Raw genomic sequence first — 27,612 nt, forward strand, 5'->3', positions numbered from 1 at the left:
GGCCGAAGGTGTATACGCGTGCTATACGAGACAGGGCTGAGCCAAGAGGGCCCGGATGTCCCTGAACAGCCGGCCTTGTCGAACGCGCGCCATCTCGCACACAACGTCGTCTGGCACTTCGACTCCGACTCCGACTCCTGCCTGTTGTGCATGCCGTTCGACACACTGGCCCTGCTCTGATTTTTCCAACTCTCGATATCCCCCATTTCCAGCCGCCTTTTTACAGCTTTGTCCCGGGACGAGGCCGACTTCTCCGCCCGACCGCCCTTGTGCTCCATCAGCAACGCTGGCCCAATCCGCGCGCCTGAATGTCCCAGAGGGGGACACATTGAGCAAGGTCACGTCCCCGCTCAATGCCGTCTACCTGATGAAGCAGGTCGAAATGCCATCATTCCTCGCCGACGAACGCGACCGCCAGAATTCTTTCTCCCCCAAATCCTTATCAGCAACAAGCCCGTCACAACAACAAACCCCCGCCGTTGAATCCCTTCCCGGAGCATGGCCCAAGCCCACCTCTCCCATGCCTAATGGCCTACCGCATGGAGCAGACAGCGCTATATCATCCCTACCACATGCCCGGTCGTCCGAGTCGCATAGCACACGAGGAAGGACCGTGTCGTCAAAGGGTAGCATGCCTTCCATCTACTCATCGAGGAGCGACAATGAAAAGAGGTCCTTGGATATGTCCACAAACCCTCGCGAGGAAGAAGGCTACTTTGCAAAGAGGCCCAATGGAGTCGCTCGGTCACCGAATCCATCCCAGTCTGCCCTCGCCGTGCCAGAGGACGTTTCGCCAACTTCGTCTGCTCTGCCCCTCCAAACCATGCCAAGTCCTGTACTACCACCCGTGAGTGAAGCTGGTCCTTCTGCCACCACCGAAATTATGCTCCGCGTCCCTCCTTCGTCCCATCGAGCCTCCTCCCCTCCGGCTTTTTCTCAGACTTCTTCTTCCATGGCCTCGGTCTCTTCCCAACCTCCTGGCCGGCTGGTTCACCGACACACGCTCGAAGTCCCTAGTGTGGCTGGCCGCACCTCCCGTGACAGCCAAGCGCCTTCCACTGTTGATGGTAATGTCGTCTCTGCCACTGGTCGTTTCTCACCGACAACCCCTAGTAGGAGAAGGGGTTCCTCTCAACTCGTGCGTCGCGCAACCCGCTCAATCGCCTCAGAAGCCCATCTCGACGAGGTCATTCAGGACGATGATGCTGCACGCTGGGCTGAGGCTTACAAGAACAAGAGGGCAAGTAAACGAAAACGTGACGAAGACGACGAACGAGTTGTTGTTGGCACAAAAGTCGATCAGCATCACGTCAATTGGGTCACCGCTTACAATATGCTTACTGGAATCCGTTTCTGCGTATCGAGGACAAATGCAAAGATTGATCGGGATCTGACCGACGCCGATTTTGACGCAAAGCACAAGTTCTCATTCGATATTACCGGCAACGAACTCACTCCCTCGGCCAAGTACGACTTCAAATTCAAGGACTACGCCCCCTGGGTCTTCCGTCATCTTCGCAGCAAGTTTGGTCTCGACCCTGCTGATTACCTTGTCTCTTTAACCTCCAAATACATCTTGTCCGAACTTGGCTCTCCTGGCAAATCTGGCAGTTTCTTCTATTTTTCACGCGACTACAAATATATCATCAAGACCATTCATCACGCCGAACATAAATTCCTCCGCAAAATTCTAAGAGACTATTATTCCCACGTCCAGGAGAACCCCAACACGCTTCTCAGTCAATTCTACGGTCTTCACAGAGTTAAGATTCCCTACGGTAGAAAGATCCACTTCGTCGTCATGAACAACCTTTTCCCTCCGCACAGAGATATACACCGGACGTTCGATCTCAAGGGCAGTACCATCGGCAGAGACTTCAAGGAAGATGAGCTGGAAAAGAATCCGAGAGCCACACTAAAAGACCTCAACTGGCTACGACGAAACCTTCATCTGGAGTTCGGCCCCACTAAGAAGGACGCCTTTGTCGAGCAGATGCAAAAGGACGTTGCTCTCCTACAAAAGTTGAAAATTATGGATTATTCGATGTTGGTCGGTATCCATGATTTGCAGCGAGGAAACGAGGACAAGCTACGAGACAAGACTTTGCAAGTCTTCCAGCCTGGAGGTCACAAGTCGGAAGACCAACCGCCGAACATGCTTATGCGTACGCCTAGCAAGCTCGAGAACGCACGGAAGGCACAGGAATTACGTCAACTCATTAAGAACGAAAAGCCTGTCCCCATGGGTCAGATTCTGGACAAAATGCCCGACGAAATGGCAGGAGGCCACAGAAAGCATTCTTACTTCTATAGCGACGATGGCGGTTTTAGGGCAACCCACGAGAACGACATGGCCGGAGAAGAGATTTATTACCTTGGAATCATCGATTGTCTGACACATGTAAGTCGATGAGCTCGTGCACAACAAGACGCACACTGACATTCCACAGTACTCCATGATCAAGCGATTCGAGCATTTCTGGAAAGGACTGTCTTCTCCTGAGTCACAAATTTCTGCCATTCCCCCTGAACGCTACGGCGATCGATTCATTAGGTTCATCTCAGGCATCACCAAGACGCGCGAACGTGCCGAGGCGGAGAAAGAGCAATGCGAGCACGGTAGTGAGCGACTCAACCAGGCTATCCATAACATCGAGGGCACACTTGACGACCCCAAACTCTCTGGCGTCAACATACTCAAAAACCAGGACCATAATCCCGCCGGCACTGATAAGGTCATGCGCAAGGCGGAGAAGCAGGCCGAAAAGAGTAGGGCTCGTGGTGCCAACGAGGATGACATACCGGACCGTGCTATCGGTGCAGTCAGAAGTCCCCACGCCGAGAATGAGAACATGATTACCCTGCCTGTCATTGGCGAGGCTGCAGAAAACGGCAGCCCGTCCTCAAGGACACCTACCCGTACAATCACACCTCAGCGTTCGAAAGAATCCTTCCGCGGTCGCAAGGGCAGTTCTCAAGCAGCAACACACAATGCCAGCGTGAGCCAAAATCTTGGAGAAGTGCCGCCACCTACACCCCCGAAAACGGACGGTCCACCATCCTCCAAGCGATCTATCGAGTTTGAGCACAATGGACGTGCAGTCAACAACTTCAGTCGCCCATTGACACCGCCAAAGGACGACAAGTATAGCTTGCGCGACCAGCGAGACAGGCCGCTCACACCACCCAAGGACGAGAGATATAGTCTCGACAAAGCTCTACCCTTGCCTCCGCAAACCGACGGGTCCAACGAGGATGAGGTGGAAGCACTGGGGACAAGGGTGGCCGGTCTCTCCACTTGAGCCCTCTCTGCCTGCCGCGCACTGCTTTGAAACTTGTGAAGAAACAAAAATCTGCTTTGGGTTGTCCATGTTGAAATTTTGGCTTATTGTTAATCTCCCTGTTGTTGTTTTTTTGTCTTTTTTGTCTTGCATCTCATCATTTTGCAAGCAACGCTTATTCCCCCCGATGGCACATCCTTTTTTTCATTTTCTTGATAGCGTAGTTTTTCTTTTCAAAGCGACTGCAGACTTTCTTCTCCTTTGTATCTTTTGGGCGTCCGTCCTCTCATCTTTTGTTTTTTTGTGGTTTAGCTAGCATCATCAATTCTCGATACCACCTTTTTTGTTGCGTGTCTCGAAACACACTCATCGGAATAATACATGCGTTTGTTGTTGTCTCTTGCGAAATAACGTTTCTCTGTCTCGACTTTTGGCTATTGTCCTATTTGTTCGTATGTTTGAACCCGCAAGCAGGAGACTGATATGATGATACAATGTTCATTAATCTCAACTTCGAAGCAATGCAGCTGATTATTATACTCTATCCTTCATCCCTCTTTGTGTGCTTCTCGATCATCTAGGTTTTGCTCCTCCGCATAATCCACATACACCATAATCGCCTGGATTGACGTATCCGACGCTCTTACAAGTCGCGCTCGTGCACTTCCAGCAGTTCGGCATCAGAGCTGGGTTGAGTACATGCGAGCAAGCTGCGCAGAGGGCTGCTGCGGGTTCGTTCTCCAGCGAGCAGATTCTGCAGGCCGAAGTTTGAATTGCTGAAGGCGCTGGACGTGGTTGTTCTTGTATTGTGTTCGAGGGGTTGTTTTTGGCTGGCTGTGTGTTGGTGATTGTGGCAGAAGAGGACGGCTCTGCGACCTTCTCTTTGGATTGGTCGATCTTGCTGCCCGTATTTTCGCCCTCGCTTGCAGTCGAGTCATCGTTAGTGTCGACTACGATAGGTTGTTGTGGCTTTTTGCCCTTCGGTTCGGGCTGTTTCCTCGAAGATGATTCGGTAGGTGTTTTCTCGCGTGACTGCTTTTGTTTCCTCTTTTCCTCCACTATGGATGTGACGTCCTGGATCTCATCTTCGCTATCTGTAGATGCATCGTCGTCGGGCGGTAGAAGCGCGCGCGGTTTCGTGAAGGACGGCTTGATGAAGTTACGGCGTGTGTCAAGGTCTTGTTCGTCCTCGCTTTCGGTTGAATCATCGTCCGGTATCACAGTCTGTTTGGTCTTTTCTTTCGAAGCTGGTTGTTTTGAAGATGTGATCTGTAGCTTCGGCATGGCGTTGTCGATCTCACGCAGCTCATCAAACTCTCGCTGTGCATCCTTGTCCTCTGCGTTTTCGTTCTCGCACACTCTGACCATATTGTTGTCTTCGGGGTTCATAGTCCGCTCGATGGTCGTGTACTCATAGTCAGAATCAGTCTCGTAGTCGTCGTCACTGATTGCTTCTGTCTTGAGCTCTTCCTTGCCAGCCTCCTTCTTCACAGTGTCGAAACGTGCTAATGCTGCAGCAGCTCGAAGCTCTCGGCCTCGCTTACTGCTTGCCACTCTCGGCTTCACAGCAGGCTTGCCGCCCTTCTGGCCAGACTCGAGCTTGGCTCTGATGCCCTCATCGTCACCTAGTGCGACACCAGCAACACCGAACTTCTTTGCAATCCTACGTTGTTGGCGTTCGGCATAGGTAACTTTGGGCTTCTCATCGTTCCGTCTTCGTTTCCGGCCACCTGAGGATCTGAACGTGCCACCACAGAGGTTTGCTGGTGCGTTGGCGGCTTCCGGCATGTGATTGGTCATGTACTGTCCGGAAATGAGAGATTGCCCTTTACCCCATAGACCTTCGCCTGTGTATGCCTTGTTCCAGAGGACTTTGAGCTCATCGGCATATGTGTTTCTGACCTTCCAAAAAGCACGAGAATGGTTCATCTGTTTGCAGTGCGCCAGCTCGTGCATCATGACCATTTGAACATGCTTGAATGGTAGCCATTGATTGGTGTGTGGAGCTTTGAGTACCAGCTGAATGACTTCTCCGGCGTTGAAGTTGCGTCCGATGAATTCCGGATTGGGTAGATATTCTTCCAAGGCCATGACGACGATGTGGTTCTCCTTCATGATCGGATAGCAGATAGCAGCAACACGTTCCAAAAAGTCTTGCGCCAGTGCTTTGTCAGGTCCCTCCAGAGGTTTGATGAAGTTGATGAGTGCGTTTGGTCTTTTCTTGCGTTCGTTGATGCGCTCAAACCCAAGGACCTTGTTCATGTTGGACATGCTGTTTGCTGTAAACAGTGGCAAAATTAAGAGCGGCCCGGTATCGCAGCGAGAGGTGGAGAAAGGCGACAGTCTTATAAGTAGATCAAGGTCTACTGAAAAGCATTGTAAAAGTGTGTCGTGATCGTTGTTGTATCGTTATCGGTCTGCGAAGAGGGAAAAGGTGGAAGTTACGATTGAGACAGGGTCGTGAGTGCAGCTTCGACCTCGGCAGATCCTGCCGTTTACACCGTCAGGCATCTCTGCCCGCCAAACAAGCAACAGTCGCTCTTGCTTCGGCATCGACAACAACCAATTGACTTTCGGGGTCCAGTCAGTTTGGGGAGCAACAGTCTATCGAAGGAACACCATCTATCGACCAAACTCTGCATCATTTTCTGCTCGACATTGCAGCTTGATCAATTTTCGCTTTCGCTTTCGATTCCATACGAATACTTCGTTGGAGGCCGGTTTCATTCGCTATCGCGATTGTATGACCAGGTAGAGGTCACACTACCGACAACAAATCCAAACGCGTCATTTCGAACACTGCCCACTTGACCAGGAGATATGGGCGGTGAAGAACTGATGCCGGAGGGCGTACACCATTATGACGAATCATCAGAAATGCCAGAGAACATCCAAAAGTCAGCCATATCGAATTCTCGGAAAAAACAGATGCTGACAACCGAGCAGATATTGGCACCAACGCTATGATATTTGGTCTCGTTATGATGAAGGTATCTGGATGACTGACGACGTCTGGTTTGGTGTAACCCCCGAACCGATAGCCAAGTATGCACTCCTCTTTCGTCTTATACGTTTCTTGCTAACATCATCGCAGTCGCATTGCCGATCACATCAAGACTGGCGGACCTGAATCAAAGTCAATCATCATAGATGCCTTTGCTGGTGCCGGCGGTAATGCCATCGCCTTTGCTCTCTCCGGTCGCTTTAAGCAGGTTTTCGCCATCGAGAAGGACCCTGCAACACTTGCCTGCGCACGTCACAATGCTGAGGTATATGGTGTAGCGTCAAAAATCTGGTGGATTGAGGGCGATTGCTTCGACGTCCTCAAAAAGCGTCTGAAGTCATTGGCCAAAGACGCCATCGTGTTTGCCAGCCCACCTTGGGGAGGTGCGTCTCCCACTCCAACCGTCTTCGATAGTACATGCATTGACTTGGATATCTAGGTCCTCAGTACAGCGATGATAACATCTTCGACCTCAGTACTATGCAACCCTACAATCTCAAGCACATCTACGACAGCTTTGCAGCTTACGTCCCAGACTTTGTGCTCTTCTTGCCTCGCAGCTCCGACCTGAACCAACTGGCCAAATACGCCCCTAAGGATAAAAAGCTTGAAGTTGTGCACTACTGTACGAACGGCTCTAGCAAGGTAAGTTTGCAACATGGTATCATGCATAACGGCACTTGGCTAATCTACTGCAGGCTCTCTGCGCCTACTTTGGAGAGTTTCAATTCCAATGATAACGGATCGAAAGGAAATGAGGATAGGACAAACCACAAGAACACCTAAAGTACAGCCGGCTAGAGACCCTTACCGGCGTCCTTAGACCATTCCAACATCACCCAACAGCCACGCGACCAAAGCTTCATAGCCAACTAAAACTCCCTCAACCAAGCTCCTTTCCCGCGCATACATCCAACCCATATATTCGAGAAAATCCTGTCCTCTTTTAATAAGCAAAAAAGCCGTGGTAGTGTAGTGGTTTAACACACCCGTGGTCTTAACACGTGCGCAGTCATTCGTTGTTACTCAACGCCGTGTCAGTCTAGATCCGAGGAGGTCGCGGGTTCGATTCCTGCTCATGGTGCTTTTCTTTTTGAACTTGGCTTGTATGTGGTGATACTTTTTGCTTGCCCTGTCGTGCTTTATCTGTGAACCACCTGTCCATGGCTTGTTTTGCGACTTTTTGTGACCCTGGGTATTATAACGTGCTTGACTTGCTACTTTGCTTCACAGCACCTCACTCCCATCGCTTTCCTCGTGAACATGTACTGAGAAATAAAGAATCTTTGTTCGTATCGCGACAGACAAATTTGAGTCTCTATGGACTATTCAAGAGGAGTGATTGAGCCTCAATATCAACAAGTCAATATAATCATAGCGTGTAGAACTTTATCTTGTAATATCAACGATACATTATATCTGACTATTTGGTGCATTGCGAACCTTTTGCGTCATGTAACAGCATTCAAGCTGAAGCAGTAGTATTTCCCAAAACCAGGCCATCAGAGTTGGCCTGACCAGACCAAGCATCTCTCAATCCCCAAACAGCCACACTGACACCAGCTCCCTCTGGAATATCTGCAGCCCCGATTCTAAGCGTGTCCAACGGGTACTCGGGGAAGAAGACAAGAGTAGCACTCTGCTCTCCTCCATTGACGAACAATTCGAGAATAGTGCGGTCGAGAACACCACTTAATGTCCAAGTGCCATTGTCGCTACCGCTGTAGACGCCGTTGGAGGAGAATTTATCGGTGAAGTAGGGGTTCTCGGAACCCCAGCCTGCGTTTCTGCGTGATACCCATGTGGCACCGCCGGGGATGGTGCCACCTTGGACATTCTCGCCGCTGATGGATGAGGTGAAGGTGAAGTTGAGAGATCCGGCCAATGTGCTAGGAGTCAAACCGGTAACGTTTGCTTCAAAGTAAAGTGCGCCAGAAGGCACGTTAGAGTAATCGAGCAAGATACTGCTGTTACCCAATGAAGAGTTGGAAGCGAGGACTTGTGAGAACTGAGAGCTGATATTGAAGGGAGTGCTGACGAGATCCCAACCAACTCCAGGAAGCTTCTTGAGATGGTTTTGGCGGAAGACGGTCATTGCGCTGCGCCAGCCTTCGTTGCCGGTGGGGACAACATTGGTGTATTGCCAGTTGCTGGCCCAATCGATACTCAAACGCTTCTCAGTACCAGGGATACCGGAGAAGAATTGACCGGCGTAGTTGTCCTTGGCGAAATCGGAGATGCGAGCGACGGGGTCGACAGCCTCGAAGTGAGTACCGTTGAAGGAACCGGGGAAGTATTGGGAGATAGAGCCGCCGAGGGGAGCGCCAGGGTTGATGGAAATGAACATGAGCCACATGGTCTCATCTGAGCCTTCAACGGGCATCTCGACCAAGTTGGGGCATTCGTATTGAGTGCCGAGAAGGCCATGGTTAGAGAAGTTGGAAGCGTGCGTCCAGTTCTTGAGGTTGGGTGAGGTGTAGATGCCGACAGCGAATTCTGCGGCATAGACGGTGACCATAACCCATGACTCAGTCTGAGCATGCCAGAAGACCTGTAATGCAATCAGCCGCTGCACGCGGTAGATTCTTGGAACTTTTGTTCCTTACCTGAGGATCACGGAATTGAGTCGAGCCAATATCAATGACCGGATTGCCCTCGAAAGGCTCGAATGAGTAACCACCATCTTTGGAGAAAGCGATGTTCTGGTTCTGCGAAGTGCTGTTGTTCAGAGTGTAGATGGCAACTACACCATTGTCTTGACCAGGGAAGTAGCCACTAGTGTTGTTCACATCGACCACTGCGGAGCCGCTGAACACGAAAGTCTCGTTGTTTGGAGGGAAGAGAGCAACGGGCTGATTCTCGAAGGTATAGCCGTCGGTGGTTGCTATGAATATAATAAGCACACGGCGTAATCTCCTTCATGTTGCTGACGTTAAACTCACTAGCGTGACCCCATGATTGATTGCCAGCGACGAGGCCTGTCGGGTTGTCTGTGGTATGCGTGTCAATGCTGTGCTTGATAATCTGCGAGTAAAATTACTAACATTGGTAGTAGATATGGTAAAGGCCATCAGCGTCGACAAACAGGCCATTGGGATCGTTCTAGATGGTCACGTTAGAATTAAATGTCACGTAGAAAAGAATGATTCAATCATACCATGAAGCCCTTAGGCGGCGAGAAATGTACTTGCGGTCTCAGTGCACCACTGTAGTCACCGGTTACGGGTGCTCCTATGGGTGTTCCCAACGTCGAAAGAGTGGTTCCATTCTGTGCGAACACAGAGCCAGCACAAAGCAAAGAGGACAGAATAGCCGAAGTACGAAGCATTGTGAAGTTGTTGCTGATTCCTACCTTGCTGTCTCACGGCGACCTACCTCTTTTATATTCCTCTCTTGCAGATCTTCATTGCTGCGCCCTTCCAGTCTCAGACCTCATAATACTGGATCCGGACCAGTGTGGGCAAGTCGGATAATGAGGCCATGATCCATCACACGATCCATGCCAAAAGACAGTGCCGTGAGATGCCAATGCAGGAGAAGGGCCGAATTTTTGGTCAAAGAGTCGCTCCGCTCCCCAGCCGACCTCCAGGATCGGTGACGGCACTGTGGGTGAGAGTGGGGTGTAAGTTCGGGAAGCTCGGGGAGGCTTGGGGAAATGTGGATGTTTTGCTCGGCTTGGCTGATCATCTCGGTCCGATACCATCACCTTTGCTGATAAACCATCGGCTCGGCAAAGTTTTAGTGCGTCTTTAGATCAGTCGGCCTCACGACTACGAGGAAACTCGGGATACGGCACCAGTTCTTCATCTCTCGTCAGGCCTTCAGGTGGTCAATGGTCAGGCATGAGTCGTTTGCTTTGAGTTCACCCAGGGCTTCGGACAAGCAGAAGAATATTGGTAATCAGTGATATGAGATGGTATATACATGGTCGTAACTTTTTAATCTTTACAAATTATACATGGTCTTTCATTAGGTCAAGCGAAGCACTTCGTCAGCTTTGACTTAGTTGCCAGTCCACCAGGTGCGGTTGTTGGTCTGCTCAACAGTGTCCCAGACAAGCTGGCTGGAGGAGTTCAAAGGTCTCTCAGGGAAGACATTGTAGAGAGAGGACCACGAGTCAATGCTATCGAAAGTGGCAGAGGCGCCACTAGCAACGTAAATGCCGACACCAGTGCTGCTCTGCATGCTAGGGTAGATTCTGGTTGTAAGAGCAAAGCGGTCGTTGATGTAAACCTCGACCAAAGATCCATCGACGAAGATGTCCCAAACAAGAGGCTCCTGAGTAGCGTTGCCGTACTCGCCCTGGATGGTGTAAGGGTAGAAGTAACCAATGACAGAAGAGTTGGCGAAGCCGTCGATCAAAGAGGAGTGAGTGCGATCAACGACGACAGTGTTGTTGGCGGGCTCGTAGTAGATGTTGGTATACTCGCGACCGTCGGGGCTGACACCGATTCTGACACCGCAAGGGCCAGTGGCGCTGGAAACGACGGCGCTGAGCTCCATGTGGGCACTGCCGTTTGCGACGAGAGTTTGACTGCCGTTGTAGGTGCGGCCGGGCCAGCTGTGCTGGGTCGACCCATTGCGGAGACCAGTGACAACATCCTCGAGAGGCTTGACACCAAGAGTCTGAGCGGTGAAGCTACCATCAAGGTTTTGAGAAAGGTAGGAGTTGCCCATTTCACCAAGAACACCATCCATGTTCACAACGTTCTTCACGGTGTGGACGAATAGCTCGCGAGGAAGGGAAAGAGCACCCTGGAAACCTTGCTGCTTGGCAGAGAACAGACCACCGCCTCCGGTGATGTCTTCAGGTGCCCATCCGTACTGAACACGGCGATCGTTCTTGGTGTCGTTGAAACTGGTGAGAGCGTAAAGGTTACCCCAGTCTCCGGCACCGCCAGAGATGGGTGTGAACTGAGCAGAACCGTTGGCGCGGCGAGTGACGTGACCCTCGTTCCAGAGTGCCCAGTGAGCAGATTCGTGGAAAGAGACATTGCCACCTTCGGAACCCATGTTGACGAAGTAGTGGAGGTGGCCATCTTCATCAGGAAGAGTGAAGAAACCAGAGACCTCGAAGTTAAAACCGTAAGAGCCAGTAGGGAGCACGGCGCCCAACGAGGTGTTATCAGCGGGCTCGAAAAGCGAGCCAAGGAAAGTCCAGTCGGCCAAGTTGGATGCAGGCGCACTCCAGAGAGGCATACGAGGGCCAACGCCCTTGATACCACTACCAAATACAGCGTAGTAATGGGGTTCTTGCTGGCCGAGGATAGCATCAAGGGCAGGCATGGGCTCGAAGAAGGGATCACGGAAACCAGTAATGTTCCAGTCACCAGGAGGACCCTCGATCACAGGGTTGTTCTCGTACTGCTCCCAGGTCTTGCCGCCATCGTGGGACATGGCCAAGCTCTGGCTCTCAGTGCCGTTCAAGTAGGGAAGAGTCCAACTCGTGGGAAGCTTGGAAACGGAGGTGTAAAAGATGAGGAGGGTACCATCGATACCACCGGTCATGTTGACAGGTTGGGCAGTACCGGAGAAGATACCAAGGCCGTCGTAGCTGCCATTGCCGGCAGGACCCAATGCCAGGGCATCAGTGCCCTCCCAACCACCAACGTCGGTCCAAGAGATCATGTCCTTGGATGTTGCGTGACCCCAAGAGATATTTCCCCAGTTAATATGCTCAGGGTGCCACTGGTAAAAAGCGTGGTAAATGTCCTCGGTAGGGTCATACATGAGACCACAAGGATCGTTCATCCAGCCAGCGGGAGCAATGAAGTGGTTCTGGGGTCTCCAGCGGGTGAAGAGAGTGTTGTTGCCCATGGAGTCGATCATATCAGCGGTCAATGCCTGGCCAAGCGCAGTGGCGCCCATGAGGCCGGTGAGAGCAAAAGAGCTCTTCATTGTGGGAATAGAGAAGAGAAGGGAGAATAAGGAAGAGGAGAGGAGGGAAGAGGCAGACTTGCTTGATGAGAGATGATCTGAGGTGCGATGCCTTGACGTTTAAATATTTCTCCAGGACCCTTGAGATCTGGGGCATGAACGGGGAAAGCAATCATGAAAGTATAGAATTGAGTTGCTCCAGAACAGATTCTAGACATTCCGGCAAGGGTATGACGCCGATCGCGAGGGCATCAAGCCACCAAAAGTGTCGGACCGACACATAGACTCATCTGGGGCCCCACACCGGTAGAGCTATGGTCCTAGAGCAAACGTGCGGTTTTCTGTCAGTTGATGCTTCAGCAGTGGCCAGCATAGAGAAGAAGAGAGCCGAAGCTCTTGGGTGAAGTGTGTAAAGCACCCTGGAACAGATCAGATCTGCGTACAGGATTCTGAAACCACTCGCGAGATTGTTACTCCATGATGAGCTCGATTGAATTCGGGGAGTTGTGCAAAAGAAAAATTAGTAGGTTCGTGATGCTGCCATCGCCAAAGCTTCTCAATCAAATATCGCGCAGCAATAGTCATCGAGAACGGACGATATAGCCGAGAGGGCAGTTACAAGAAGAGAAACATGTACCGTGCTTAGGCATGGCACGAATGCACGATGAGATGGAGATGGCCGTAGCTCGCTTGAACGACGTGATAGAGTTCGAAGGGCTTGGAGAATGTAGCGGACTGCGGGAGAAGAGTTAGGTGAAGACGGGAGCCCCGCATGGAGACAGCTCGTAGCAACAGGTTCGTGGATCGTGTATCCAGAAGTCCCTTGATCTGCTTGCAGACGGCATTTGTACTGCCTGCAGAGGCGATCGTAGAGAACAGCAGTTCTTCAGATTGCACCTATCTTATCTTGCATGGTACGACCCGTGATTGTGATTGTGATTGCGATTGTGATTGCAACTTTTGAAAACGGGCGGCTGTCGTCGGCTTGTGTGGAATATGATCATGTGCCATGGCAGAGAGAAGAGGCTGGTCAGAGGTTGGCGAAAGAAATCCGAGCTCGCATTATCACGGACCGAAACAAGCTGCGACGCGCACGGACCTCAAGTGACGAGGTTCGGCATCCGGGAGTTCAGGTTCAGGCTGGCGTTGTGTTTGTCCGGGGCGTGGAGCTGCGGGCTACGTGTTAGATAGTTTGATGGACAAAGTAGACTTGACCGACGACAAGACACGATGAGGCTCGCTGCCTATGCTGGAACCTCCGCGCTGGTGGCAGCCGGTGCTCTACTGAAGGCTTTCCACCAGCGGCCCAACTTCTACTCGGCCACCGTCTATCTGTCGCAGAGCAATGCCTGTGTTCTTGTGAGTTGGCCTCCCCATACCAGACACGTCTCACCCGCTAACTCCGTCGCTATCCAGATTCTCACCAACCTCGCTCTGGTAACCGCCTGCAGCTTCATCTATGGCCTCCAACGTCTCTTCTATGGCCCCCTCCGCCCCGTCGAGATTGAGCATCTTTCGGAAAAGGCTTGGTATGCCGTCCTCGACACCCTCCTGGCAATGCCCTCGTTGAGGGATGAGGTTGGAGGATGGATGCTCGCTGTCTTTGTGCTGCTATTAGCTGGCAAGGTCTGGAGCTGGATCGGCGAAGGTCGTGTTGACATACTCGAGCAACAACCGCCACAGAACCCCCGCCTCTTCCACGCACGTCTCGCTTCATCATTACTCTTGTCTACCGCATTCAGCTCTGGCATGCTACGATACTGCATTGCCATTGTCAAGGACGACCCTCGCCCGGGAATGATGGTCATCTTCACCTTCGAATTCGCCATTCTTTTGATCTTCTCCCTGTTCAGCCTCTTCCGCTACATCCTGGCTTTGGTGGAAGCACGTATATTACAGCTGCAGACAAAAGCCAAGATGGATGAACGGAGAGCAGAGATCCGCACAGAAAGAGAACGTCTGGAACGCGAGCGCGAAGAATCAACAGATCCGGATAGTCTTCCTCCTTTGCCGAGTGAAGAAGACGTGGATGAAAACGAGATTGATGTTCCAGGCTGGGAAGACAAGCGTCGCTGGCTATTCGGCCTGGAGCTTGCGACAGGTGAGATGCTCCCGTCTTCATCAACTCGATCAAAGCTAACACATCCCAGACTTTGTCAAGCTCATCATCTACACCATCTTCTTCGGAATCTCCTTGACCTTCATGGGACTGCCCATGCATATCATACGCGACGTCTACCTGACCTTCGCGTCATTTGTTAAGCGAGTCAAGGACTACAACAACTACCGCAAGGCAACTCAGAACATGAACAGCCGATACCCGGATGCCACCAGCGAAGAATTGACAAACGACAATACCTGTATTGTTTGTAGAGAGGTCATGGTGCCGTGGGGCCAGCCAGACGCCGCGGGGCAAGCCCCTAGACCCAGCCTCATCAATGAGGGTATGCGTGCGAAGAAGCTACCATGTGGTCACATTCTTCATTTGCGCTGCCTCAAGGCCTGGCTCGAGCGACAGCAAGCATGTCCCACTTGTCGCCGCCCGGTCATTCCTACTGGTGCTTCTACCACTAATGGCGCAGGAGCTGGTAATCAGAATGCAGACGGTGGTGCTAATGGCGATGCACAGCAAGGAGGTAATGCTCAGGGAGGTGCTCCCAATGCGGATAATAATAACAACGGCAACCGACCAGCTCAGCCTAGATTGCGCATGCTTAACCTCGGTCCGATCCGCATTGGTGTCTACAATGGACCTGCCAACCGCGTACAAGACGCTCTGAACCAGCGACGTGCACAGCAGAACGGCACTCCCACTGGTAATGCGACACCTGCTGTCACCCCAGGCCTTGGTGGCTTGGCTGGTGCAAGATCGGTCGATACTCAATTCCAATTCCTGCAGATAGAAGAGCGTCTGCTGCAAGAGACACGTCGCTTGCAAATTGAGCAGACTCAGCTTGCAACCGTGCGTGCCTTGGAAGCAGAGTTGGCCAGACTTCGCGCCCATTACAGCAATAACCAGGCTGGGCAGGGTCTTCCTGGTTCTTCGACGGTTGCAAGACCGGCAATGCCTAACACCTTCCCACCCCCTAATATGATGGGACCTGGCGCTGGTTTCATGTCACCGCAAGCATTTCAACCCGGTGCAGGACAGGAACCGATGACCCAGGGGCACGAAGCGCTACCGCCTGGTCTCGTATTACCTGAAGGCTGGACTCTCACACCTCTTAATAGAGTCGAGGGCACTGCACAGCTCGGTGGTGGTATGCCACAGACACAACCTCCAGTACCTACGCCTACAGTGACGATTCCAGCACCTGAAGTTCCGGCCCAGGAGAGTGAAAGCGAACAATCGACAGCCCTGGCTCAACAACAAGAGACTGAGCAATCAACGGGCACGGGTGTTTCGGAGGCTTTGGTTCCCAGCCAATCTACCCAGGATAATGAGATAGTTCCCGTGGGACCTCCTCAAGCAGGCTCTTCTGGACCCAGTGAGGTGATGTCATCTCCATCGCCTCAACAGGGTGCCTCTTCGCAGAGTCAGGCCGAACAGCCAGACGCCCCAAGCATTGATGTTCAAGCCGAATCTGCTGAGCACGCTACTATGGAAGCCCCAGTTCAGTCAGTTCCCAGCCCGCTAACCACTGAAACTAACGGATGGGGAGGAAGCTCGAGCTGGAACTTTGACAATGTCCAAGGCGAAAGCAGCAGCGAGCAGACAGCCACCGAAGAACAAGACCAACCAGCTGACAAAGGCAAGGGCAAGGCGGTAACGATGGAGGATGTGGAGGACGCAGAGCAGTAGACGAAGATGTATTTCTATATTTCACGACCATGGCATCGACAAAGGCATAGGACAGGCATAGCGAGGCGTTTCTGGAAGCCGTATCAAGGCTTGGTATTCCCCTCAAGCCGATAGAGAACGGCGCAATTTACATTTATTGTACAAAGATTCGAGACGTGCAGTCTCTCCAGAACGCCCATATATGACAAGATTCCATGTGATATGATACAAAGGTATACAGAGAAGGAGACAAAAGACGGGCGTACTTGTCTAGAAGTTGCGAGCCTTGAGGAAAGCCTCTATCCGCGGCTTGTGCCAACCTTTAATCATGACATGGTTGGTAAGTCTGTTGATAACACACTCGGCGTCTGGTACACCCAGCTCCATCTGGAGCGCATCGCGCAGGACATCGATGTTGCCGTCGATCTTCTTGACACGGGTCAATCGCATGTTGCCTCCGCGTTTCCTCAAAGTGTAGATGGGCAATTCATTCGAAGGTGTCCTGGTGACAAAGTATGGAAGGTTGGGAGCGATTTCTGACTCGGGAAGAGTAGGAGTCTCGAGAGTCGCAGGTGCGTCCTTCTGCGAGACACGATCTGGGTAGTTGCGGATCTTTGTTGGTTGCGAGGTACGGTGTGAGGCGTGTGATGTGAGAGGTCGCGGGATCGACTTGAGCGATGTAGGAGGGTATGATGGAGAAGCGGAGCGCGAGGCGACGAGGTTGGGATCCACAGTGGGAGGAGTGTATACATCTTTGGAATATACTGTCAGTGCATGTTGCGGGATTGCGAGGTGTGTGCAAAAGATGTACCCGATCGGATGGTGGAGGTGGAGAAGCGCAGGAATTGGCGGACAGTGGCCGGACGCGGAGGTCCCAAGGGACGCAGAAAGGGCATGACGGGTTGCATGAACGACATGGTTGTGGTGGTGATGAGCGATACAGGGCGGTGGTGGTGGGCAACTTTTCTGCTGCTAGGTGTCGGTCGATGGCGCCAAGCCATGCGGTGCGGAGGTTCGGCGGCTTCTGCAGCCAACGCGAGAAATTCAGTCAAACTGGCAGCGACGACCCAGACAGCGCCGCCGTAACTCACCACTCCGTCGACCATCTTTCTCGCCCAGCGCATTCAATCATGGCCGCTACCGCCGACGCTGCTAAGCAGCAATCGATTCTGCCCACTCTCATCCCCCACCTCGACCGTCATCTCGTCTTCCCTCTGTTGCAATTCCTCGAGGACCAGGAGGATGTCGACGAGCCCTCGCTCGAGCACAACAAGCTCAAGTTCGAGCTGCTCAAGCACACCAACATGACCGACTTCGTCGGTGACCTGTTCGCCAAGATCAACAACCTGGACGAGCGCCCGGAGGAGTACGTTCAAAAGCGCGATGAGGTCCTCAAGAAGCGCGAGCAACTCCAAGACGAGTGCTCCAAGATCCAGGACCTGCTGGCCGATACCGAGGTCGTCAACAACTTGCGCTCCGACAAAGTCCAGAACTTGAACTACCTCAAGGAGAACCACGGCGTGACCATCGAAATGGTTGACGCTCTGTACGAGTTTGGCCAGTTCCAGTACAGCTGCGGCGACTACAACAGCGCCTCTGAGCTGCTTTACCAGTTCCGTATTCTTGTACGCTCAGACTTTCGCAAACGTCTCAATCTACCCACAAACTGACACATCTCGCAGAGCACCGATAACGACAAGGTCTCGGCAGCAACATGGGGTAAACTCGCCTCGGACATCCTCACCACCAACTGGGAATCCGCTATGGAGGAGGTACAGAAGGTCCGCGAGAACATCGACACACGCCTGTTCGCCAACCCCTTGGCCCAACTCGAGCACCGCAGCTGGTTGATTCACTGGTCGCTCTTCCCCTTCTTCAACCACGAGCCCGCCCGCGATCAGCTCACCGACCTCTTCTTCTCCCCCACCTACATCAACACCATTCAGACCGCTTGCCCCTGGATCTTGCGCTATCTCGCCGCTGCCGTCATCACCAACCGTAACCGCCCTGCTGGCAAGAACGGCCAGAACTCGTACCAGAAGCAGCTCAAGGACCTGATCCGCATCGTCAGACAAGAAACCTACGAGTACAGCGACCCCGTCTGCGAGTTCGTCAAGGCTCTCTACGTCGACTTCGACTTCGAGGAGGCCCAGAAGAAGCTCGGCGAGGCCGACGAGATTCTGCGCAACGACTTCTTCCTTGTCGCTACCAGTGACGCTTTCAAGGATGCCGCCAGACATCTTATCTCAGAATCATACTGCAAGATCCACCAGAGAATAGATATCAAGTATGTGCTTCCCTGACAGTATCTGCCACGACAAACTTACTGACTCCAATCTTTAGGGACCTCTCCAAGCGTCTCGGTCTGTCCGAGGACGAGGGTGAGAAGTGGATCGTCAACTTGATCCGTGACACTCGCGTCGACGCAAAGATTGACTACAAGGAGGGCACCGTGGTCATGAACCACCCGCCACAGTCAGTGTACCAGCAGGTCATTGAGAGAACCAAGGGTGGATTCTTCCGCACTCAAGTCCTCAGTGCCGCTGTTGCAAGGTAGATTGGAGATGTGAGCGAAAAGTAAAACCAGCAGCAGCATGAAGCAAAAAAAGCAGCAAAAGTTTTTCAATTCCTCTTTCACGATACCTCAGATCCTTTTGTTTCTCAATTGCATGAAAGGGAAGGACGAATATTTTGGGGGCTGGGGTCATACCTTTCCTGTGTTACGATCAAAGCTAGGCGTTTCAATTTTCAGTTTTTGGGGGGATTATCGATCAACACACAAAAGGAGGATGGGGAGTTGAGCAGAGTTCCGAGTTTAGAATGAGCTCACCCCTCGAAGATGTGTAGAGTTTGATGAATATACGGACATAGACCATCTACATTTCCCCTTTGCATAGTATCCTTGTCAAGTCACAGAGTGTAAAGACCGAAAGAGTGTTGAGGAATGTGAAACATAGATCAAGTCCCACGAGTAACAGGACTTTCCTCATGACCATCCTTTTATAAGGATATGCTATTGTGTTGTTTAAGCAAAGGTGAATATCGACATTTAGAGGTTCTTCAAATTCGTGGCGTTGTTGGCTGCTGCGCCACTTGCAACGCCACACATATCTCCACCGTACCTCTTCCATCTCTAAATTCCACCAACATCGCCTTTCTTAGTCACCGAAATACGACATACCGCAATTCACACATCCACTTTTCCTCGAACAACTCAACATCTATCCTATCGTCGAGACATCTGCATCTGGAAAGACACCACGATATAACAAATCCACACAACACAAAGGAAACAGACATCAACCAGAGAAGAAATGTCGGCATCATTGGCGCCGGAGTGTAATGAGGTCAAGGAGTAAGTTTTTCACTCAGGAGAACGACGTGGTTTACTTGTTATGTTCGACTGCAATTGCTTGTATCAGTTGAAAGAGGGGTTTAGCTGACATGAATCTTTTCGTCTCTAGGCGCTACGACAGTTGCTTTTTGAAATGGTATAGCGAGAGTGAGTACTCGCCCTTTTCTGCCTCTCCCTTTTGGATATCAGTATTTGTCTTTTCCTCTCCTGTCGTCAATTTTCTCTTTCTCTTCTGTCTCTCACTCTTTGGAAGATTTCGTTCTGTGGAATTTCTCACATGATGAGCTCAAGGGATATCAAGAATTTGTCTTGTTGCTGTTCATCACCAATCAAAGACAAAGACAGAGAAGCAACACAAGAACTCGACTTTCTAAGTAATCTTATACTGACTACACCACTCATAGAATACCTCCGCGGCACAGCAACGTCAGATGAATGCGAACCTCTATTCGCAAGATACAAGCAATGCTTAAGCGTAAGCCCCTCACCTTCTCTCCCTACCAATCTTTCCCCTCCATTCTATCCAACTCTGTCTTCTCCCCTTTTCTTCCTCTCATTTCTCAATACCTTTTCGTAAAGTGAAAAACTGACATGGGAACTCACAGCGCGCACTCAAAGAACGAGGTATCGACAAAATGCTAGATGAAGCAAGAGCGGATAATCGCGAAAACGATCTCGAGAATATGAAACCTAATTGAGGGAACACGATGCATGAACCTCCCCCATCTCTTGCATCTCTTGCATATACTGTACTTTTACGTCTACGGGTTTCCTTTTTCCCTTCTCTGCCCAATTAGCCGCATACACATATGCGTATTGAATAAACTTCACTCTTTGGTACACGTTTTTTGTTTCCGATGCGAGGTTTAGGACACATGGTCCCTTGATTGTAATGATAAACTAGGTCACGTGGAGCGAAATGGAGTAAAGAAGTGGAAGAAAAGACGTAGAGAACATCCGATAAAAACGCCAACAATCCGATCCGAGCCAGCCATACCAAACCACCCAACACCAGTCCTTGTCCGATAAAACCCTATCTACCTACCCAGTCATGCTACTCAATAGCAAGCCGATCAATCATTCTTCTTCTGTCCAGCAGCCGAATCCTTCTCTCCATAATTACCCCAAACCCACTTACTCCAACTGGCACTTCTGTCTCCCAATCTAGGACTGGGCTTGTTACTTCCAGCCTTGGGAACGTGCTCATAGCCCAGATCCTCAAATTCCTGCTCACTTCTACTTCTGTTCAACAAACCCTCAGCAACAGGCTTCAAGTAGTCTTGATAGTTGGGGCCCGGGCCATCGTTGGTGGGGTAAGGTGGTGAAGAGGGAGCAGTGTGTTCGCGAGAAGCTTCGTTGTCGAAGGCCTGGAGAAGTGTACGCAAGCGGTCTTTCTGAGTGGAGATGAAGGCAGTGCGTTCGTCGCCGGACATGTGTGGAGGAACGAGGTTGCCACTGGCGCTGAGGTCTTCTGCTTGTGCGTCGCGGGAGCGAGAGGATCCTGCTGGGCCGGAGGCTTGAGCCATCACGTTGCCGAGCATGGAGATGAGATCGTTGGCGCCGGGAGCAGATTGTGCGGATCCGGGACCGGTGTAGCCTTCAGGACGGGCTGAGGGCATGACAAAGCGGTTGTACAGGGCTTGACTGTAGCTCACTTGTCTGCTGGCGGGCGGAGTGGGACGACGAGGTTGCATGCCCATGAGATTAACCTTGACCCATTCGATACCTTGCTTGAGGTATTGCAGGCCAGCTTGCTTTGCTTTTTCATGGCTGTTTGAGATGAAGCGGTCGATTTCGCGCTCGTGCTCGTAAAGGAAGGGATGGATGTAGTTTTGGTAGACGAAGACGCTGCCTTGTTGGCCAGGGAGAACGAGATAGAGGTGAGCGCCGAGGCGGATCCAGGAGTAGAAAGGTACCCAGCTGAGGATGGGGTAGAGGAAAGATTCAGCGGCGAGAGCGAGTGAGAGGGTGGTCCAGTACATCAGCCATGGTGCTAGCTGTGCTGGGTCCGAGCTGCGCAGCGCCTTGTACGATGCGAAGATGGGGAAGAGGATCGATGTCACCGAGCTGTGATGGGCGTATCAGTTGTGCTTTCTCCATATCAGAAGCTCTCTCTCGTACGTGAGGATGTCAGCTATGAAGCCAAACATGATGATGGATAGGCCTTTGGTTGTGTTCTTGCCGTGAAGCTTTGGGTCTTGTAGAAAGAAGAAGGGAAGGTCAGGCGGGGTGCACGATGGACGCGATGATGGAATAGGTAGCTCAGCCCAGCTGAGGTGAAAGTACCTGTCGTCTTTTGCTTTTCGCTGCCACGACGACTCTTGTCAGGCACCGAGCTTGGCTTCGTTTTGCGAGGTGAGGCCGTATGCGACCTATGATGAGTATGATGATGCCTTCCAGAAACCCTACCTTGCCTTGCTTGCCTACGGTCTACCCATGCGGCGGGGTAATCCACTTCGTTATCTCTTATCGCCTTACTCAGCACCCGTCCCTTTCCGCTTCCGTCCGAGCAACTAGGTACGCTCCACCTCTCTGCCTACCAACGTCACTATTTCACTAGCTGTCAAAATGCACACAGACGTTCAAAACTTGGAGACTTTCCACTGAGAGCACGACCAATTCACTGTCCTCACGATGGAAACACAACTTAAGGATAGGAAACAATGAGGGTTTTGCTTGTGCGAAGTCTGTCTGTGATAACTTGATATCCTCCCATCCTCAATTCAATACCGCGGTAAGGACTGTTTTGGTGAGACAAATAAAAAGCTCCATACCGTCAAAGAGTGTACCCGCATAGCAACCACTTTTACCACACGACCTTCCCATGATCATTGTAATCATCGTTGTAATCATCCTGCGGCCCAATATTAGGATAGCAATGCATGAATAGTGAACCATGCTCCTCGCCGTCAGATAACACAATGTCCTTTATGATCTCGTCCGTCTGCCAGTCTTCGAGGGGCAAGTCGTGACCGGGCTGATAGAGTGCGTTGAGCTTCATTTGTTTCAATCTCTTCATCTGACCTTTGAGGACCGTGGGGAATGTCTGCCATGTGCCGGATGCGAGGTAGATGTTGCCGAGGACCAAGTATTCAAGTGTTTCCGCATGAGCCAAGAAGAACACTGCGAAAGCAGCAGCACTGGACACTTTGAGACCGCTGATTCTGCAGTACCTTAAATTGACAAATCGCTGAGCGAGCAGAATGTCTGCGTCACCCATCAACAACGAGTTGCTTCGAAGTTGAAGGGATTCGAGCATCTTGGCATGACAGACCAAAGCTAAGCCATATACTCTGGGGCCCGCAATGTCCCTGTCGGTAAAGCGATTGTATGTCGATTCGATAACGCGGACGTGCTTCAGTTGCTCAAAAACCGCTCGGCTGAGGTTTGTAGGGACCGAGACGTTGACCATGGTCAGGGAGGCCAAACGACGCGGGCCCTCGCCCAAACCTGCGATAACGGCGTTCAGTGTATCGTCTTGGTAGGTGAGAGGCTCCTAATGCTCTAATGATTTGCTCATCAACAGAACGTTCTCGAATGCGGTATATCGGTTGTGTATGCCATTTTTCGTGTACACAAGACAATCCAGCACAACGTGGTTGAGCTTTTGACAGACGGATCGAGCCTGAGTCAGAGACATGTTCGCGAATTGTCTGAATGCATCGGTTTGCTGCAATCCCACAACACCGTCGTAATCCAGCAAGGTCTGGTATGGTCGTGCATTGTAGTTGCCTGCAAGTTCACATTGACGCGACAGCCGACTTCGATGTTCTGGCCGGTTGACGAAGCGTAAAGGACAGTAGACGATAGTCTCGACGGCTTGGCTAAACTTGAAATTCCGAACCATGTCCTTGAACATTAAAAGGCTTTCGCGCTTGTGAAATAAGAAGATTGTGTCGAGGGTGCCGAGGGAGCTCTCGTCTGACGCAGATCCGGTCGCTATGCATCGAGCACGAAAAGATTCGATGGCATTTGCTTGTCGGTCCTCGAGATTCATCGGAGCGGCTGCTGACGGATCCATTCCTTCAGACATAGTAATAGAATCGATGCTTGATGTGATGGTTTTGATGGATGGTTTTGATGGGTGGTTTTGATGGGCGGTGTTGTGTAACAAAGTGGCGAAGCCAAAGTTATCTCGTCCTCAATGGCAAATACCAGGTAAGAAGGAGCGACCAATCTGCCTCTCAGCCTTCTCCGATACCTTCAAATTAGCCATCGAAAGGCAAGATGCACTGCAGATACAGACTAAATCCACTGAGAGCAGCTGTTTCCTCTGGACAAGCATCCGTCACGAAAAACATTGTACCTTTTGACAGCGACTTTACAGCTTGCGAAAGGGCAGAGTCTAGACAAGATGATTGAAGATGGTCAAGGACGGATGGCGGAAGTTTGGCGATTGTGGCTGAGCAGCCAAAGCGTCACCGGCCTTTCGGATCAAAACATTTGACGGATGTTGACGGTTTCGTGTATGACGAATGAAGATGCAAAGGACATCCCTTCTGTTCTCTGTTTACGCCTGTGAGGATGCAGCTTCTGTGTCTCGTCGACAACTGCTAGCATCCTATACACGAACAAGACGATGAGCTTGACGATTGCATCATAAGTCGATGGTCAGGTGGACATATTTGATCATTCTACAGGAGGGCCAAAAGGCATCGATTGCAGAGGCACTCTGTTGCTGCTGACGCGACAAGCATGTTGCTCATACACCAAGCCGGCAGTGTGAAGGTGGGAGAAGTGGTGCGGTATGTCTGCCGTCTTGATGCGCGTCGAGTGCGGCATGCTAACGAGGCTGTAGATTTACCTTGACCTACACGCCCAGCAACGATCGCATTCTGCCCAGTCCCTCGCACTTACATCTAAAGATCAAAAACACTTCGGCCATACCTTTGCGCGCTGCTTACCTCCACGGTCCGTACAACTTGCACGTCGCGTCGTATCCCGCTTCGTTCAACCCCAACCACAAAGTCGAGGATCCGCAGACCGAGGGTGTGCCGGATTTTGAACCGCTACTCAAAGCAGGCTCGAGCTGGTCCACCAAGTTGACTGTCCCCGAGAAGATCCGAGAGACTGGCAACACGTTTGCATCCGGCCGTCAGAACCGCCTGTCGCAACATACCGACCGAGACGACAGCAAGAAAGAGCCGCCGAGCGCCACATGGATAATAGAGGTCGCTTCACAGATCCTGTTCTCCAACACTGCCGCTGTTCATTTCGAGCTCCTGGTCGGTCGGGATGAAAGGAGCTTAGACCTTGGATTTGCCGCTGTTGCCGGCCACGGCCATGGCACTCCTGGCCAGATACAAGATCACCAGAAGGACAGGCGCAGAGACCATGCAGGTCAACAAAAAGGCCTGTACTCACGCGCTGTCAAGCTTGTCGTCGAGGACACTCAGGCACTCTGGGACAAGCCCGCCCTCCCTACCAACGACCTTCCGAAACATGTCCGATCCTCGAAAGAGTCGGTCCGCAAGTCCAAGGAAACAAAGGCTAGCATCGAAGAGGCTCGAGATGAGCCTCCCAAGAAGAAGAAGAAAATCCACCTTGTAGTTCTCACTCATGGTCTGCATAGCAACATCGGAGCCGACATGTTGTACATGAAAGAAAGCATAGACGCCACTGTCAGGCAAGCGAGAATCGACGCGAGAAAGAGAAAAGCCGCCTACAAGAAGTCTCAACAAGCCTCTGCTTCTTCGGATCAGCCAGATCCGTCGTCAGACGACAACCCAAACGAAGAAGCTACAACTGCCCCGCTTTCCGGAGGCCAAGAGGATCTCGATGATGATGGCGACGAGGACGAAGAGCAAGTCATTGTGCGTGGTTTCAGCGGCAATGCTGTCAAGACCGAGAAAGGTATTCAGTACCTCGGGAAGCGTCTTGCAAAGTTTGTGCTGAACTTCACCTACCCCGACCAACCATTCCAACCCGTCAAAAAGTCCATGACCAGATCCTTCACCGACCAGTTCAAATCTCAGGCAACTAAAATTGCCAGAGACGGCGAACCAGCACACCAAGGAAGTAGCATCCACCACGATGACAGCAAGGCCGATGAGTTGCCGTATACCTTTACCAGCATCAGTTTTATCGGGCACAGTCTTGGTGGTCTGATTCAGACATATGCTGTTGCCTACATCCAAAAGCATGCACCGCATTTCTTTGAACAGATTCAGCCTACCAATTTCATCTGTATGGCCTCTCCCATGCTTGGCTTGAGTAACGAGAATCCCATGTATGTAAAGTTTGCTCTAGATTTCGGTCTGGTAGGGCGTACGGGACAAGATCTTGGATTGACATGGCGCGCTCCCAACATTGCCAAGAGCGGTTGGAACGCTATGATGGGAGGGTTTGGAGCTGGATCCAAAGAGGAGCACCAAGAAGACCCAGGAGCAAAGCCTCTTTTGCGTATCCTTCCTACTGGTCCTGCTCATACTGTTTTGCGCATGTTCCGCAACAGGACTGTGTACTCAAACGTCGTCAACGATGGTATCGTACCACTGCGGACTAGTTGTCTGCTGTTCCTCGATTGGGGCGGTCTTGGTAAGGTAGACAAGGCACGCCGCGAGAACGGCCTGATAGGTACATTGGCCGAGTTCGGATGGGCAGAGCTGACAGGTGCCAACGCATTGCCGAAGGCACTCAAAAGCTCGGGTGTCGGAAGTGCCACTGGCAACGACGACGAAGGATCTGGAGCTGACACTCCTACTCCCCAGGGAAAGCAGGGCAATGATGTCCCTCAACCTCCCTCGGAAGCGACCACAAACGATAACAGAGATTCTACAACTTCTGCCACTGAGCCTTCGAAGAGCCAATTCTTGAGTACACAGGATCACGGAAGTGGTGGCAGCTCCTCGACCAGTTCTGAAAATCAGAGCGGTGGAATCCTCAATGGGTTGTTCAGCTTCTTCCGGCCTGGACCTACTCCTGAACGTCAGTCCTCAAGGACAACGAAGGCCGTGCGTCGTGGTCAAACGGTCGATGTCAAGGGCGATGGCGAGGGCCCCGATGACATTTCTGACCACGAAGTCCATCAAAAGGTTCGCCGAAACAGTAGAGGCACGACAGATAACCCAACGATGAGGCCAAGCAAGCGTCCCGGTGCTACTCGAGGAGGTTCCATGACCTCTAACCCCGACGCTCAAGCGCCGCCAAGTACTTCCATCTTTGAGGCAGCCAGCGATATCCTGCACCCACCCATTCCATCGACCACTTGGCTTATTGATCCAGCTTCTCGCGATCGCACCATCTTCCATGACAGAATCTACCACCCCGAAGACATCCCGCCGCCTCCGATGAAGCGTCCCAATAGACTTGGACGCTCTTTTTCATCGGACTCTACATCGTTTGGTAAATCCCAGTCACGCGATGACGCGGCTTCTATCGATACAGGAAACATGAAGGTCGAAGAGAAGATCGCGCGAGCATACCACAAAGACCTGTCATGGCGAAAAGTACTGGTGCGTCTCGAGCCCGATGCGCACAACAACATGATCGTACGAAGAATGTTTGCGAATGCCTATGGCTGGCCTGTAGTCAAGCATCTTTGCGACACGCATTTCGGAGATACGTTCACTGCGACCACCAGGGACGAAGACGAGCCCGCAATCGATCGGGCCAAAGACTACTCGCAAGCCGATCACGATGCTGGAGAGGAAGTCAAAGGACAGAACGAGCTGAACCCTCTCCAAAGACGTGCGTCGGACATGCGCGAGGACCGGGATGAACTCAAACCACTTCAAGCCAGCGCCAGTGGTGCTATTAAGCATAAGCTCAACCCGCAAGGCTCTGCTGTATGGGACGACATCTATTTCGAGGGCAGCGACGACGATGATGATGAAGAGGAGGGCTATGCAGCCAAAGTTCAAAGATTCCTCCATCTCAACCAAGGTGAAAGCGATGGTGCGACATGGGTAGGTGGCGGCGGTGCTCCGAAGAAACAGAGCACCGACAGCACTATACGCCCTGCCAAACAGCGTCAGTCCGCCGAAGTCCATCGCGGCCTTGGGCCTACTAGAAGCCATGAGCCGTATTCTCCTCGTCTGTCGACATCCTCGAGTACCGGTCCTGTGTTGTCGCCCAATTCGGCCAATGGAGAGTTTACAGGCAAAGTCTTGACAGAAGAGCCACCTAGTATGGATGCTGGTGAGAGCATGTTAAACAAGACCAAGCAGAGCAATGTCGCTGGCGTGGGTCTGCAGAAGAACGTCGAAGAGGCTATATCACAGCCCATGCCGGGCGCCGGTAATGAAGCAGGTGTCAGTGAGCAAGTTGCTAGAAAGTCTGCAAAGTAGAAAGTGTAGGTAGATCTTTCCCTGTT

At 51.7% G+C, this 27,612-nt stretch overlaps 12 protein-coding genes across 12 annotated transcripts; 6 read left to right on the forward strand and 6 right to left on the reverse strand.

Moving 5' to 3' along the window:
• The first annotated feature begins 115 nt into the window (after window positions 1-115).
• On the forward strand, window positions 116-3,742 carry M438DRAFT_398277 (SAICAR synthase-like protein). The gene is made up of 2 exons (XM_029909352.1): window positions 116-2,401; window positions 2,451-3,742. Exons 1-2 carry the CDS (start codon window positions 368-370, stop codon window positions 3,300-3,302), a joined length of 2,886 nt encoding a protein of 961 aa, XP_029758892.1. The 5' UTR covers window positions 116-367; the 3' UTR covers window positions 3,303-3,742.
• Window positions 3,704-5,543, reverse strand: M438DRAFT_321864 (WLM-domain-containing protein; the record flags this gene model as incomplete). The annotated part of the gene is made up of 2 exons (XM_029902938.1): window positions 3,704-4,115; window positions 4,503-5,543. 2 exons carry the CDS (start codon window positions 5,541-5,543, stop codon window positions 3,855-3,857), a joined length of 1,302 nt encoding a protein of 433 aa, XP_029758893.1. The 3' UTR covers window positions 3,704-3,854.
• Window positions 5,544-5,854: 311 nt separating this feature from the next.
• Window positions 5,855-7,227, forward strand: M438DRAFT_299900 (RNA methylase family protein). Its single transcript, XM_029902050.1, has 5 exons — window positions 5,855-6,178; window positions 6,228-6,326; window positions 6,376-6,668; window positions 6,725-6,930; window positions 6,984-7,227. Exons 1-5 carry the CDS (start codon window positions 6,102-6,104, stop codon window positions 7,020-7,022), a joined length of 714 nt encoding a protein of 237 aa, XP_029758894.1. The 5' UTR covers window positions 5,855-6,101; the 3' UTR covers window positions 7,023-7,227.
• A 506-nt stretch (window positions 7,228-7,733) lies between these two features.
• Window positions 7,734-9,613, reverse strand: M438DRAFT_321871 (uncharacterized protein; the record flags this gene model as incomplete). Its single annotated transcript, XM_029902939.1, has 5 exons — window positions 7,734-8,836; window positions 8,892-9,169; window positions 9,228-9,275; window positions 9,330-9,387; window positions 9,443-9,613. 5 exons carry the CDS (start codon window positions 9,611-9,613, stop codon window positions 7,751-7,753), a joined length of 1,641 nt encoding a protein of 546 aa, XP_029758895.1. The 3' UTR covers window positions 7,734-7,750.
• A 674-nt stretch (window positions 9,614-10,287) lies between these two features.
• M438DRAFT_356730 (glycosyl hydrolase-like proteins family 32 superfamily) lies at window positions 10,288-12,183 on the reverse strand (the record flags this gene model as incomplete). The annotated part of the gene is made up of 1 exon (XM_029907122.1): window positions 10,288-12,183. The coding sequence occupies one exon, from the start codon at window positions 12,181-12,183 to the stop codon at window positions 10,288-10,290; it is 1,896 nt and encodes a 631-aa protein (XP_029758896.1).
• A 1,209-nt stretch (window positions 12,184-13,392) lies between these two features.
• M438DRAFT_336689 (uncharacterized protein) lies at window positions 13,393-15,964 on the forward strand (the record flags this gene model as incomplete). The annotated part of the gene is made up of 3 exons (XM_029903910.1): window positions 13,393-13,521; window positions 13,579-14,263; window positions 14,313-15,964. 3 exons carry the CDS (start codon window positions 13,393-13,395, stop codon window positions 15,962-15,964), a joined length of 2,466 nt encoding a protein of 821 aa, XP_029758897.1.
• A 249-nt stretch (window positions 15,965-16,213) lies between these two features.
• M438DRAFT_299910 (uncharacterized protein) lies at window positions 16,214-16,860 on the reverse strand (the record flags this gene model as incomplete). The annotated part of the gene is made up of 2 exons (XM_029902051.1): window positions 16,214-16,695; window positions 16,755-16,860. The coding sequence occupies 2 exons, from the start codon at window positions 16,858-16,860 to the stop codon at window positions 16,214-16,216; spliced, it is 588 nt and encodes a 195-aa protein (XP_029758898.1).
• Window positions 16,861-17,009: 149 nt separating this feature from the next.
• Window positions 17,010-18,544, forward strand: M438DRAFT_299912 (eukaryotic translation initiation factor 3, subunit 6). The gene is made up of 3 exons (XM_029902052.1): window positions 17,010-17,568; window positions 17,626-18,230; window positions 18,287-18,544. The coding sequence occupies exons 1-3, from the start codon at window positions 17,074-17,076 to the stop codon at window positions 18,498-18,500; spliced, it is 1,314 nt and encodes a 437-aa protein (XP_029758899.1). The 5' UTR covers window positions 17,010-17,073; the 3' UTR covers window positions 18,501-18,544.
• A 562-nt stretch (window positions 18,545-19,106) lies between these two features.
• M438DRAFT_299915 (uncharacterized protein) lies at window positions 19,107-20,142 on the forward strand. Its single transcript, XM_029902053.1, has 4 exons — window positions 19,107-19,298; window positions 19,408-19,445; window positions 19,703-19,773; window positions 19,904-20,142. Exons 1-4 carry the CDS (start codon window positions 19,258-19,260, stop codon window positions 19,994-19,996), a joined length of 243 nt encoding a protein of 80 aa, XP_029758900.1. The 5' UTR covers window positions 19,107-19,257; the 3' UTR covers window positions 19,997-20,142.
• Window positions 20,143-20,371: 229 nt separating this feature from the next.
• On the reverse strand, window positions 20,372-21,448 carry M438DRAFT_277160 (uncharacterized protein; the record flags this gene model as incomplete). Its single annotated transcript, XM_029900907.1, has 2 exons — window positions 20,372-21,365; window positions 21,420-21,448. 2 exons carry the CDS (start codon window positions 21,446-21,448, stop codon window positions 20,372-20,374), a joined length of 1,023 nt encoding a protein of 340 aa, XP_029758901.1.
• A 501-nt stretch (window positions 21,449-21,949) lies between these two features.
• Window positions 21,950-23,331, reverse strand: M438DRAFT_406913 (uncharacterized protein; the record flags this gene model as incomplete). The annotated part of the gene is made up of 2 exons (XM_029909873.1): window positions 21,950-22,794; window positions 22,915-23,331. 2 exons carry the CDS (start codon window positions 23,329-23,331, stop codon window positions 22,105-22,107), a joined length of 1,107 nt encoding a protein of 368 aa, XP_029758902.1. The 3' UTR covers window positions 21,950-22,104.
• Window positions 23,332-23,993: 662 nt separating this feature from the next.
• M438DRAFT_356734 (DUF676-domain-containing protein) lies at window positions 23,994-27,586 on the forward strand (the record flags this gene model as incomplete). Its single annotated transcript, XM_029907123.1, has 2 exons — window positions 23,994-24,043; window positions 24,097-27,586. The coding sequence occupies 2 exons, from the start codon at window positions 23,994-23,996 to the stop codon at window positions 27,584-27,586; spliced, it is 3,540 nt and encodes a 1,179-aa protein (XP_029758903.1).
• Window positions 27,587-27,612: the final 26 nt, after the last annotated feature.

Source organism: Aureobasidium pullulans (assembly GCF_000721785.1).
Source record: "Aureobasidium pullulans EXF-150 unplaced genomic scaffold scaffold_13, whole genome shotgun sequence".
In the NCBI taxonomy this organism is placed as follows: Eukaryota; Fungi; Ascomycota; class Dothideomycetes; order Dothideales; family Saccotheciaceae; genus Aureobasidium; species Aureobasidium pullulans.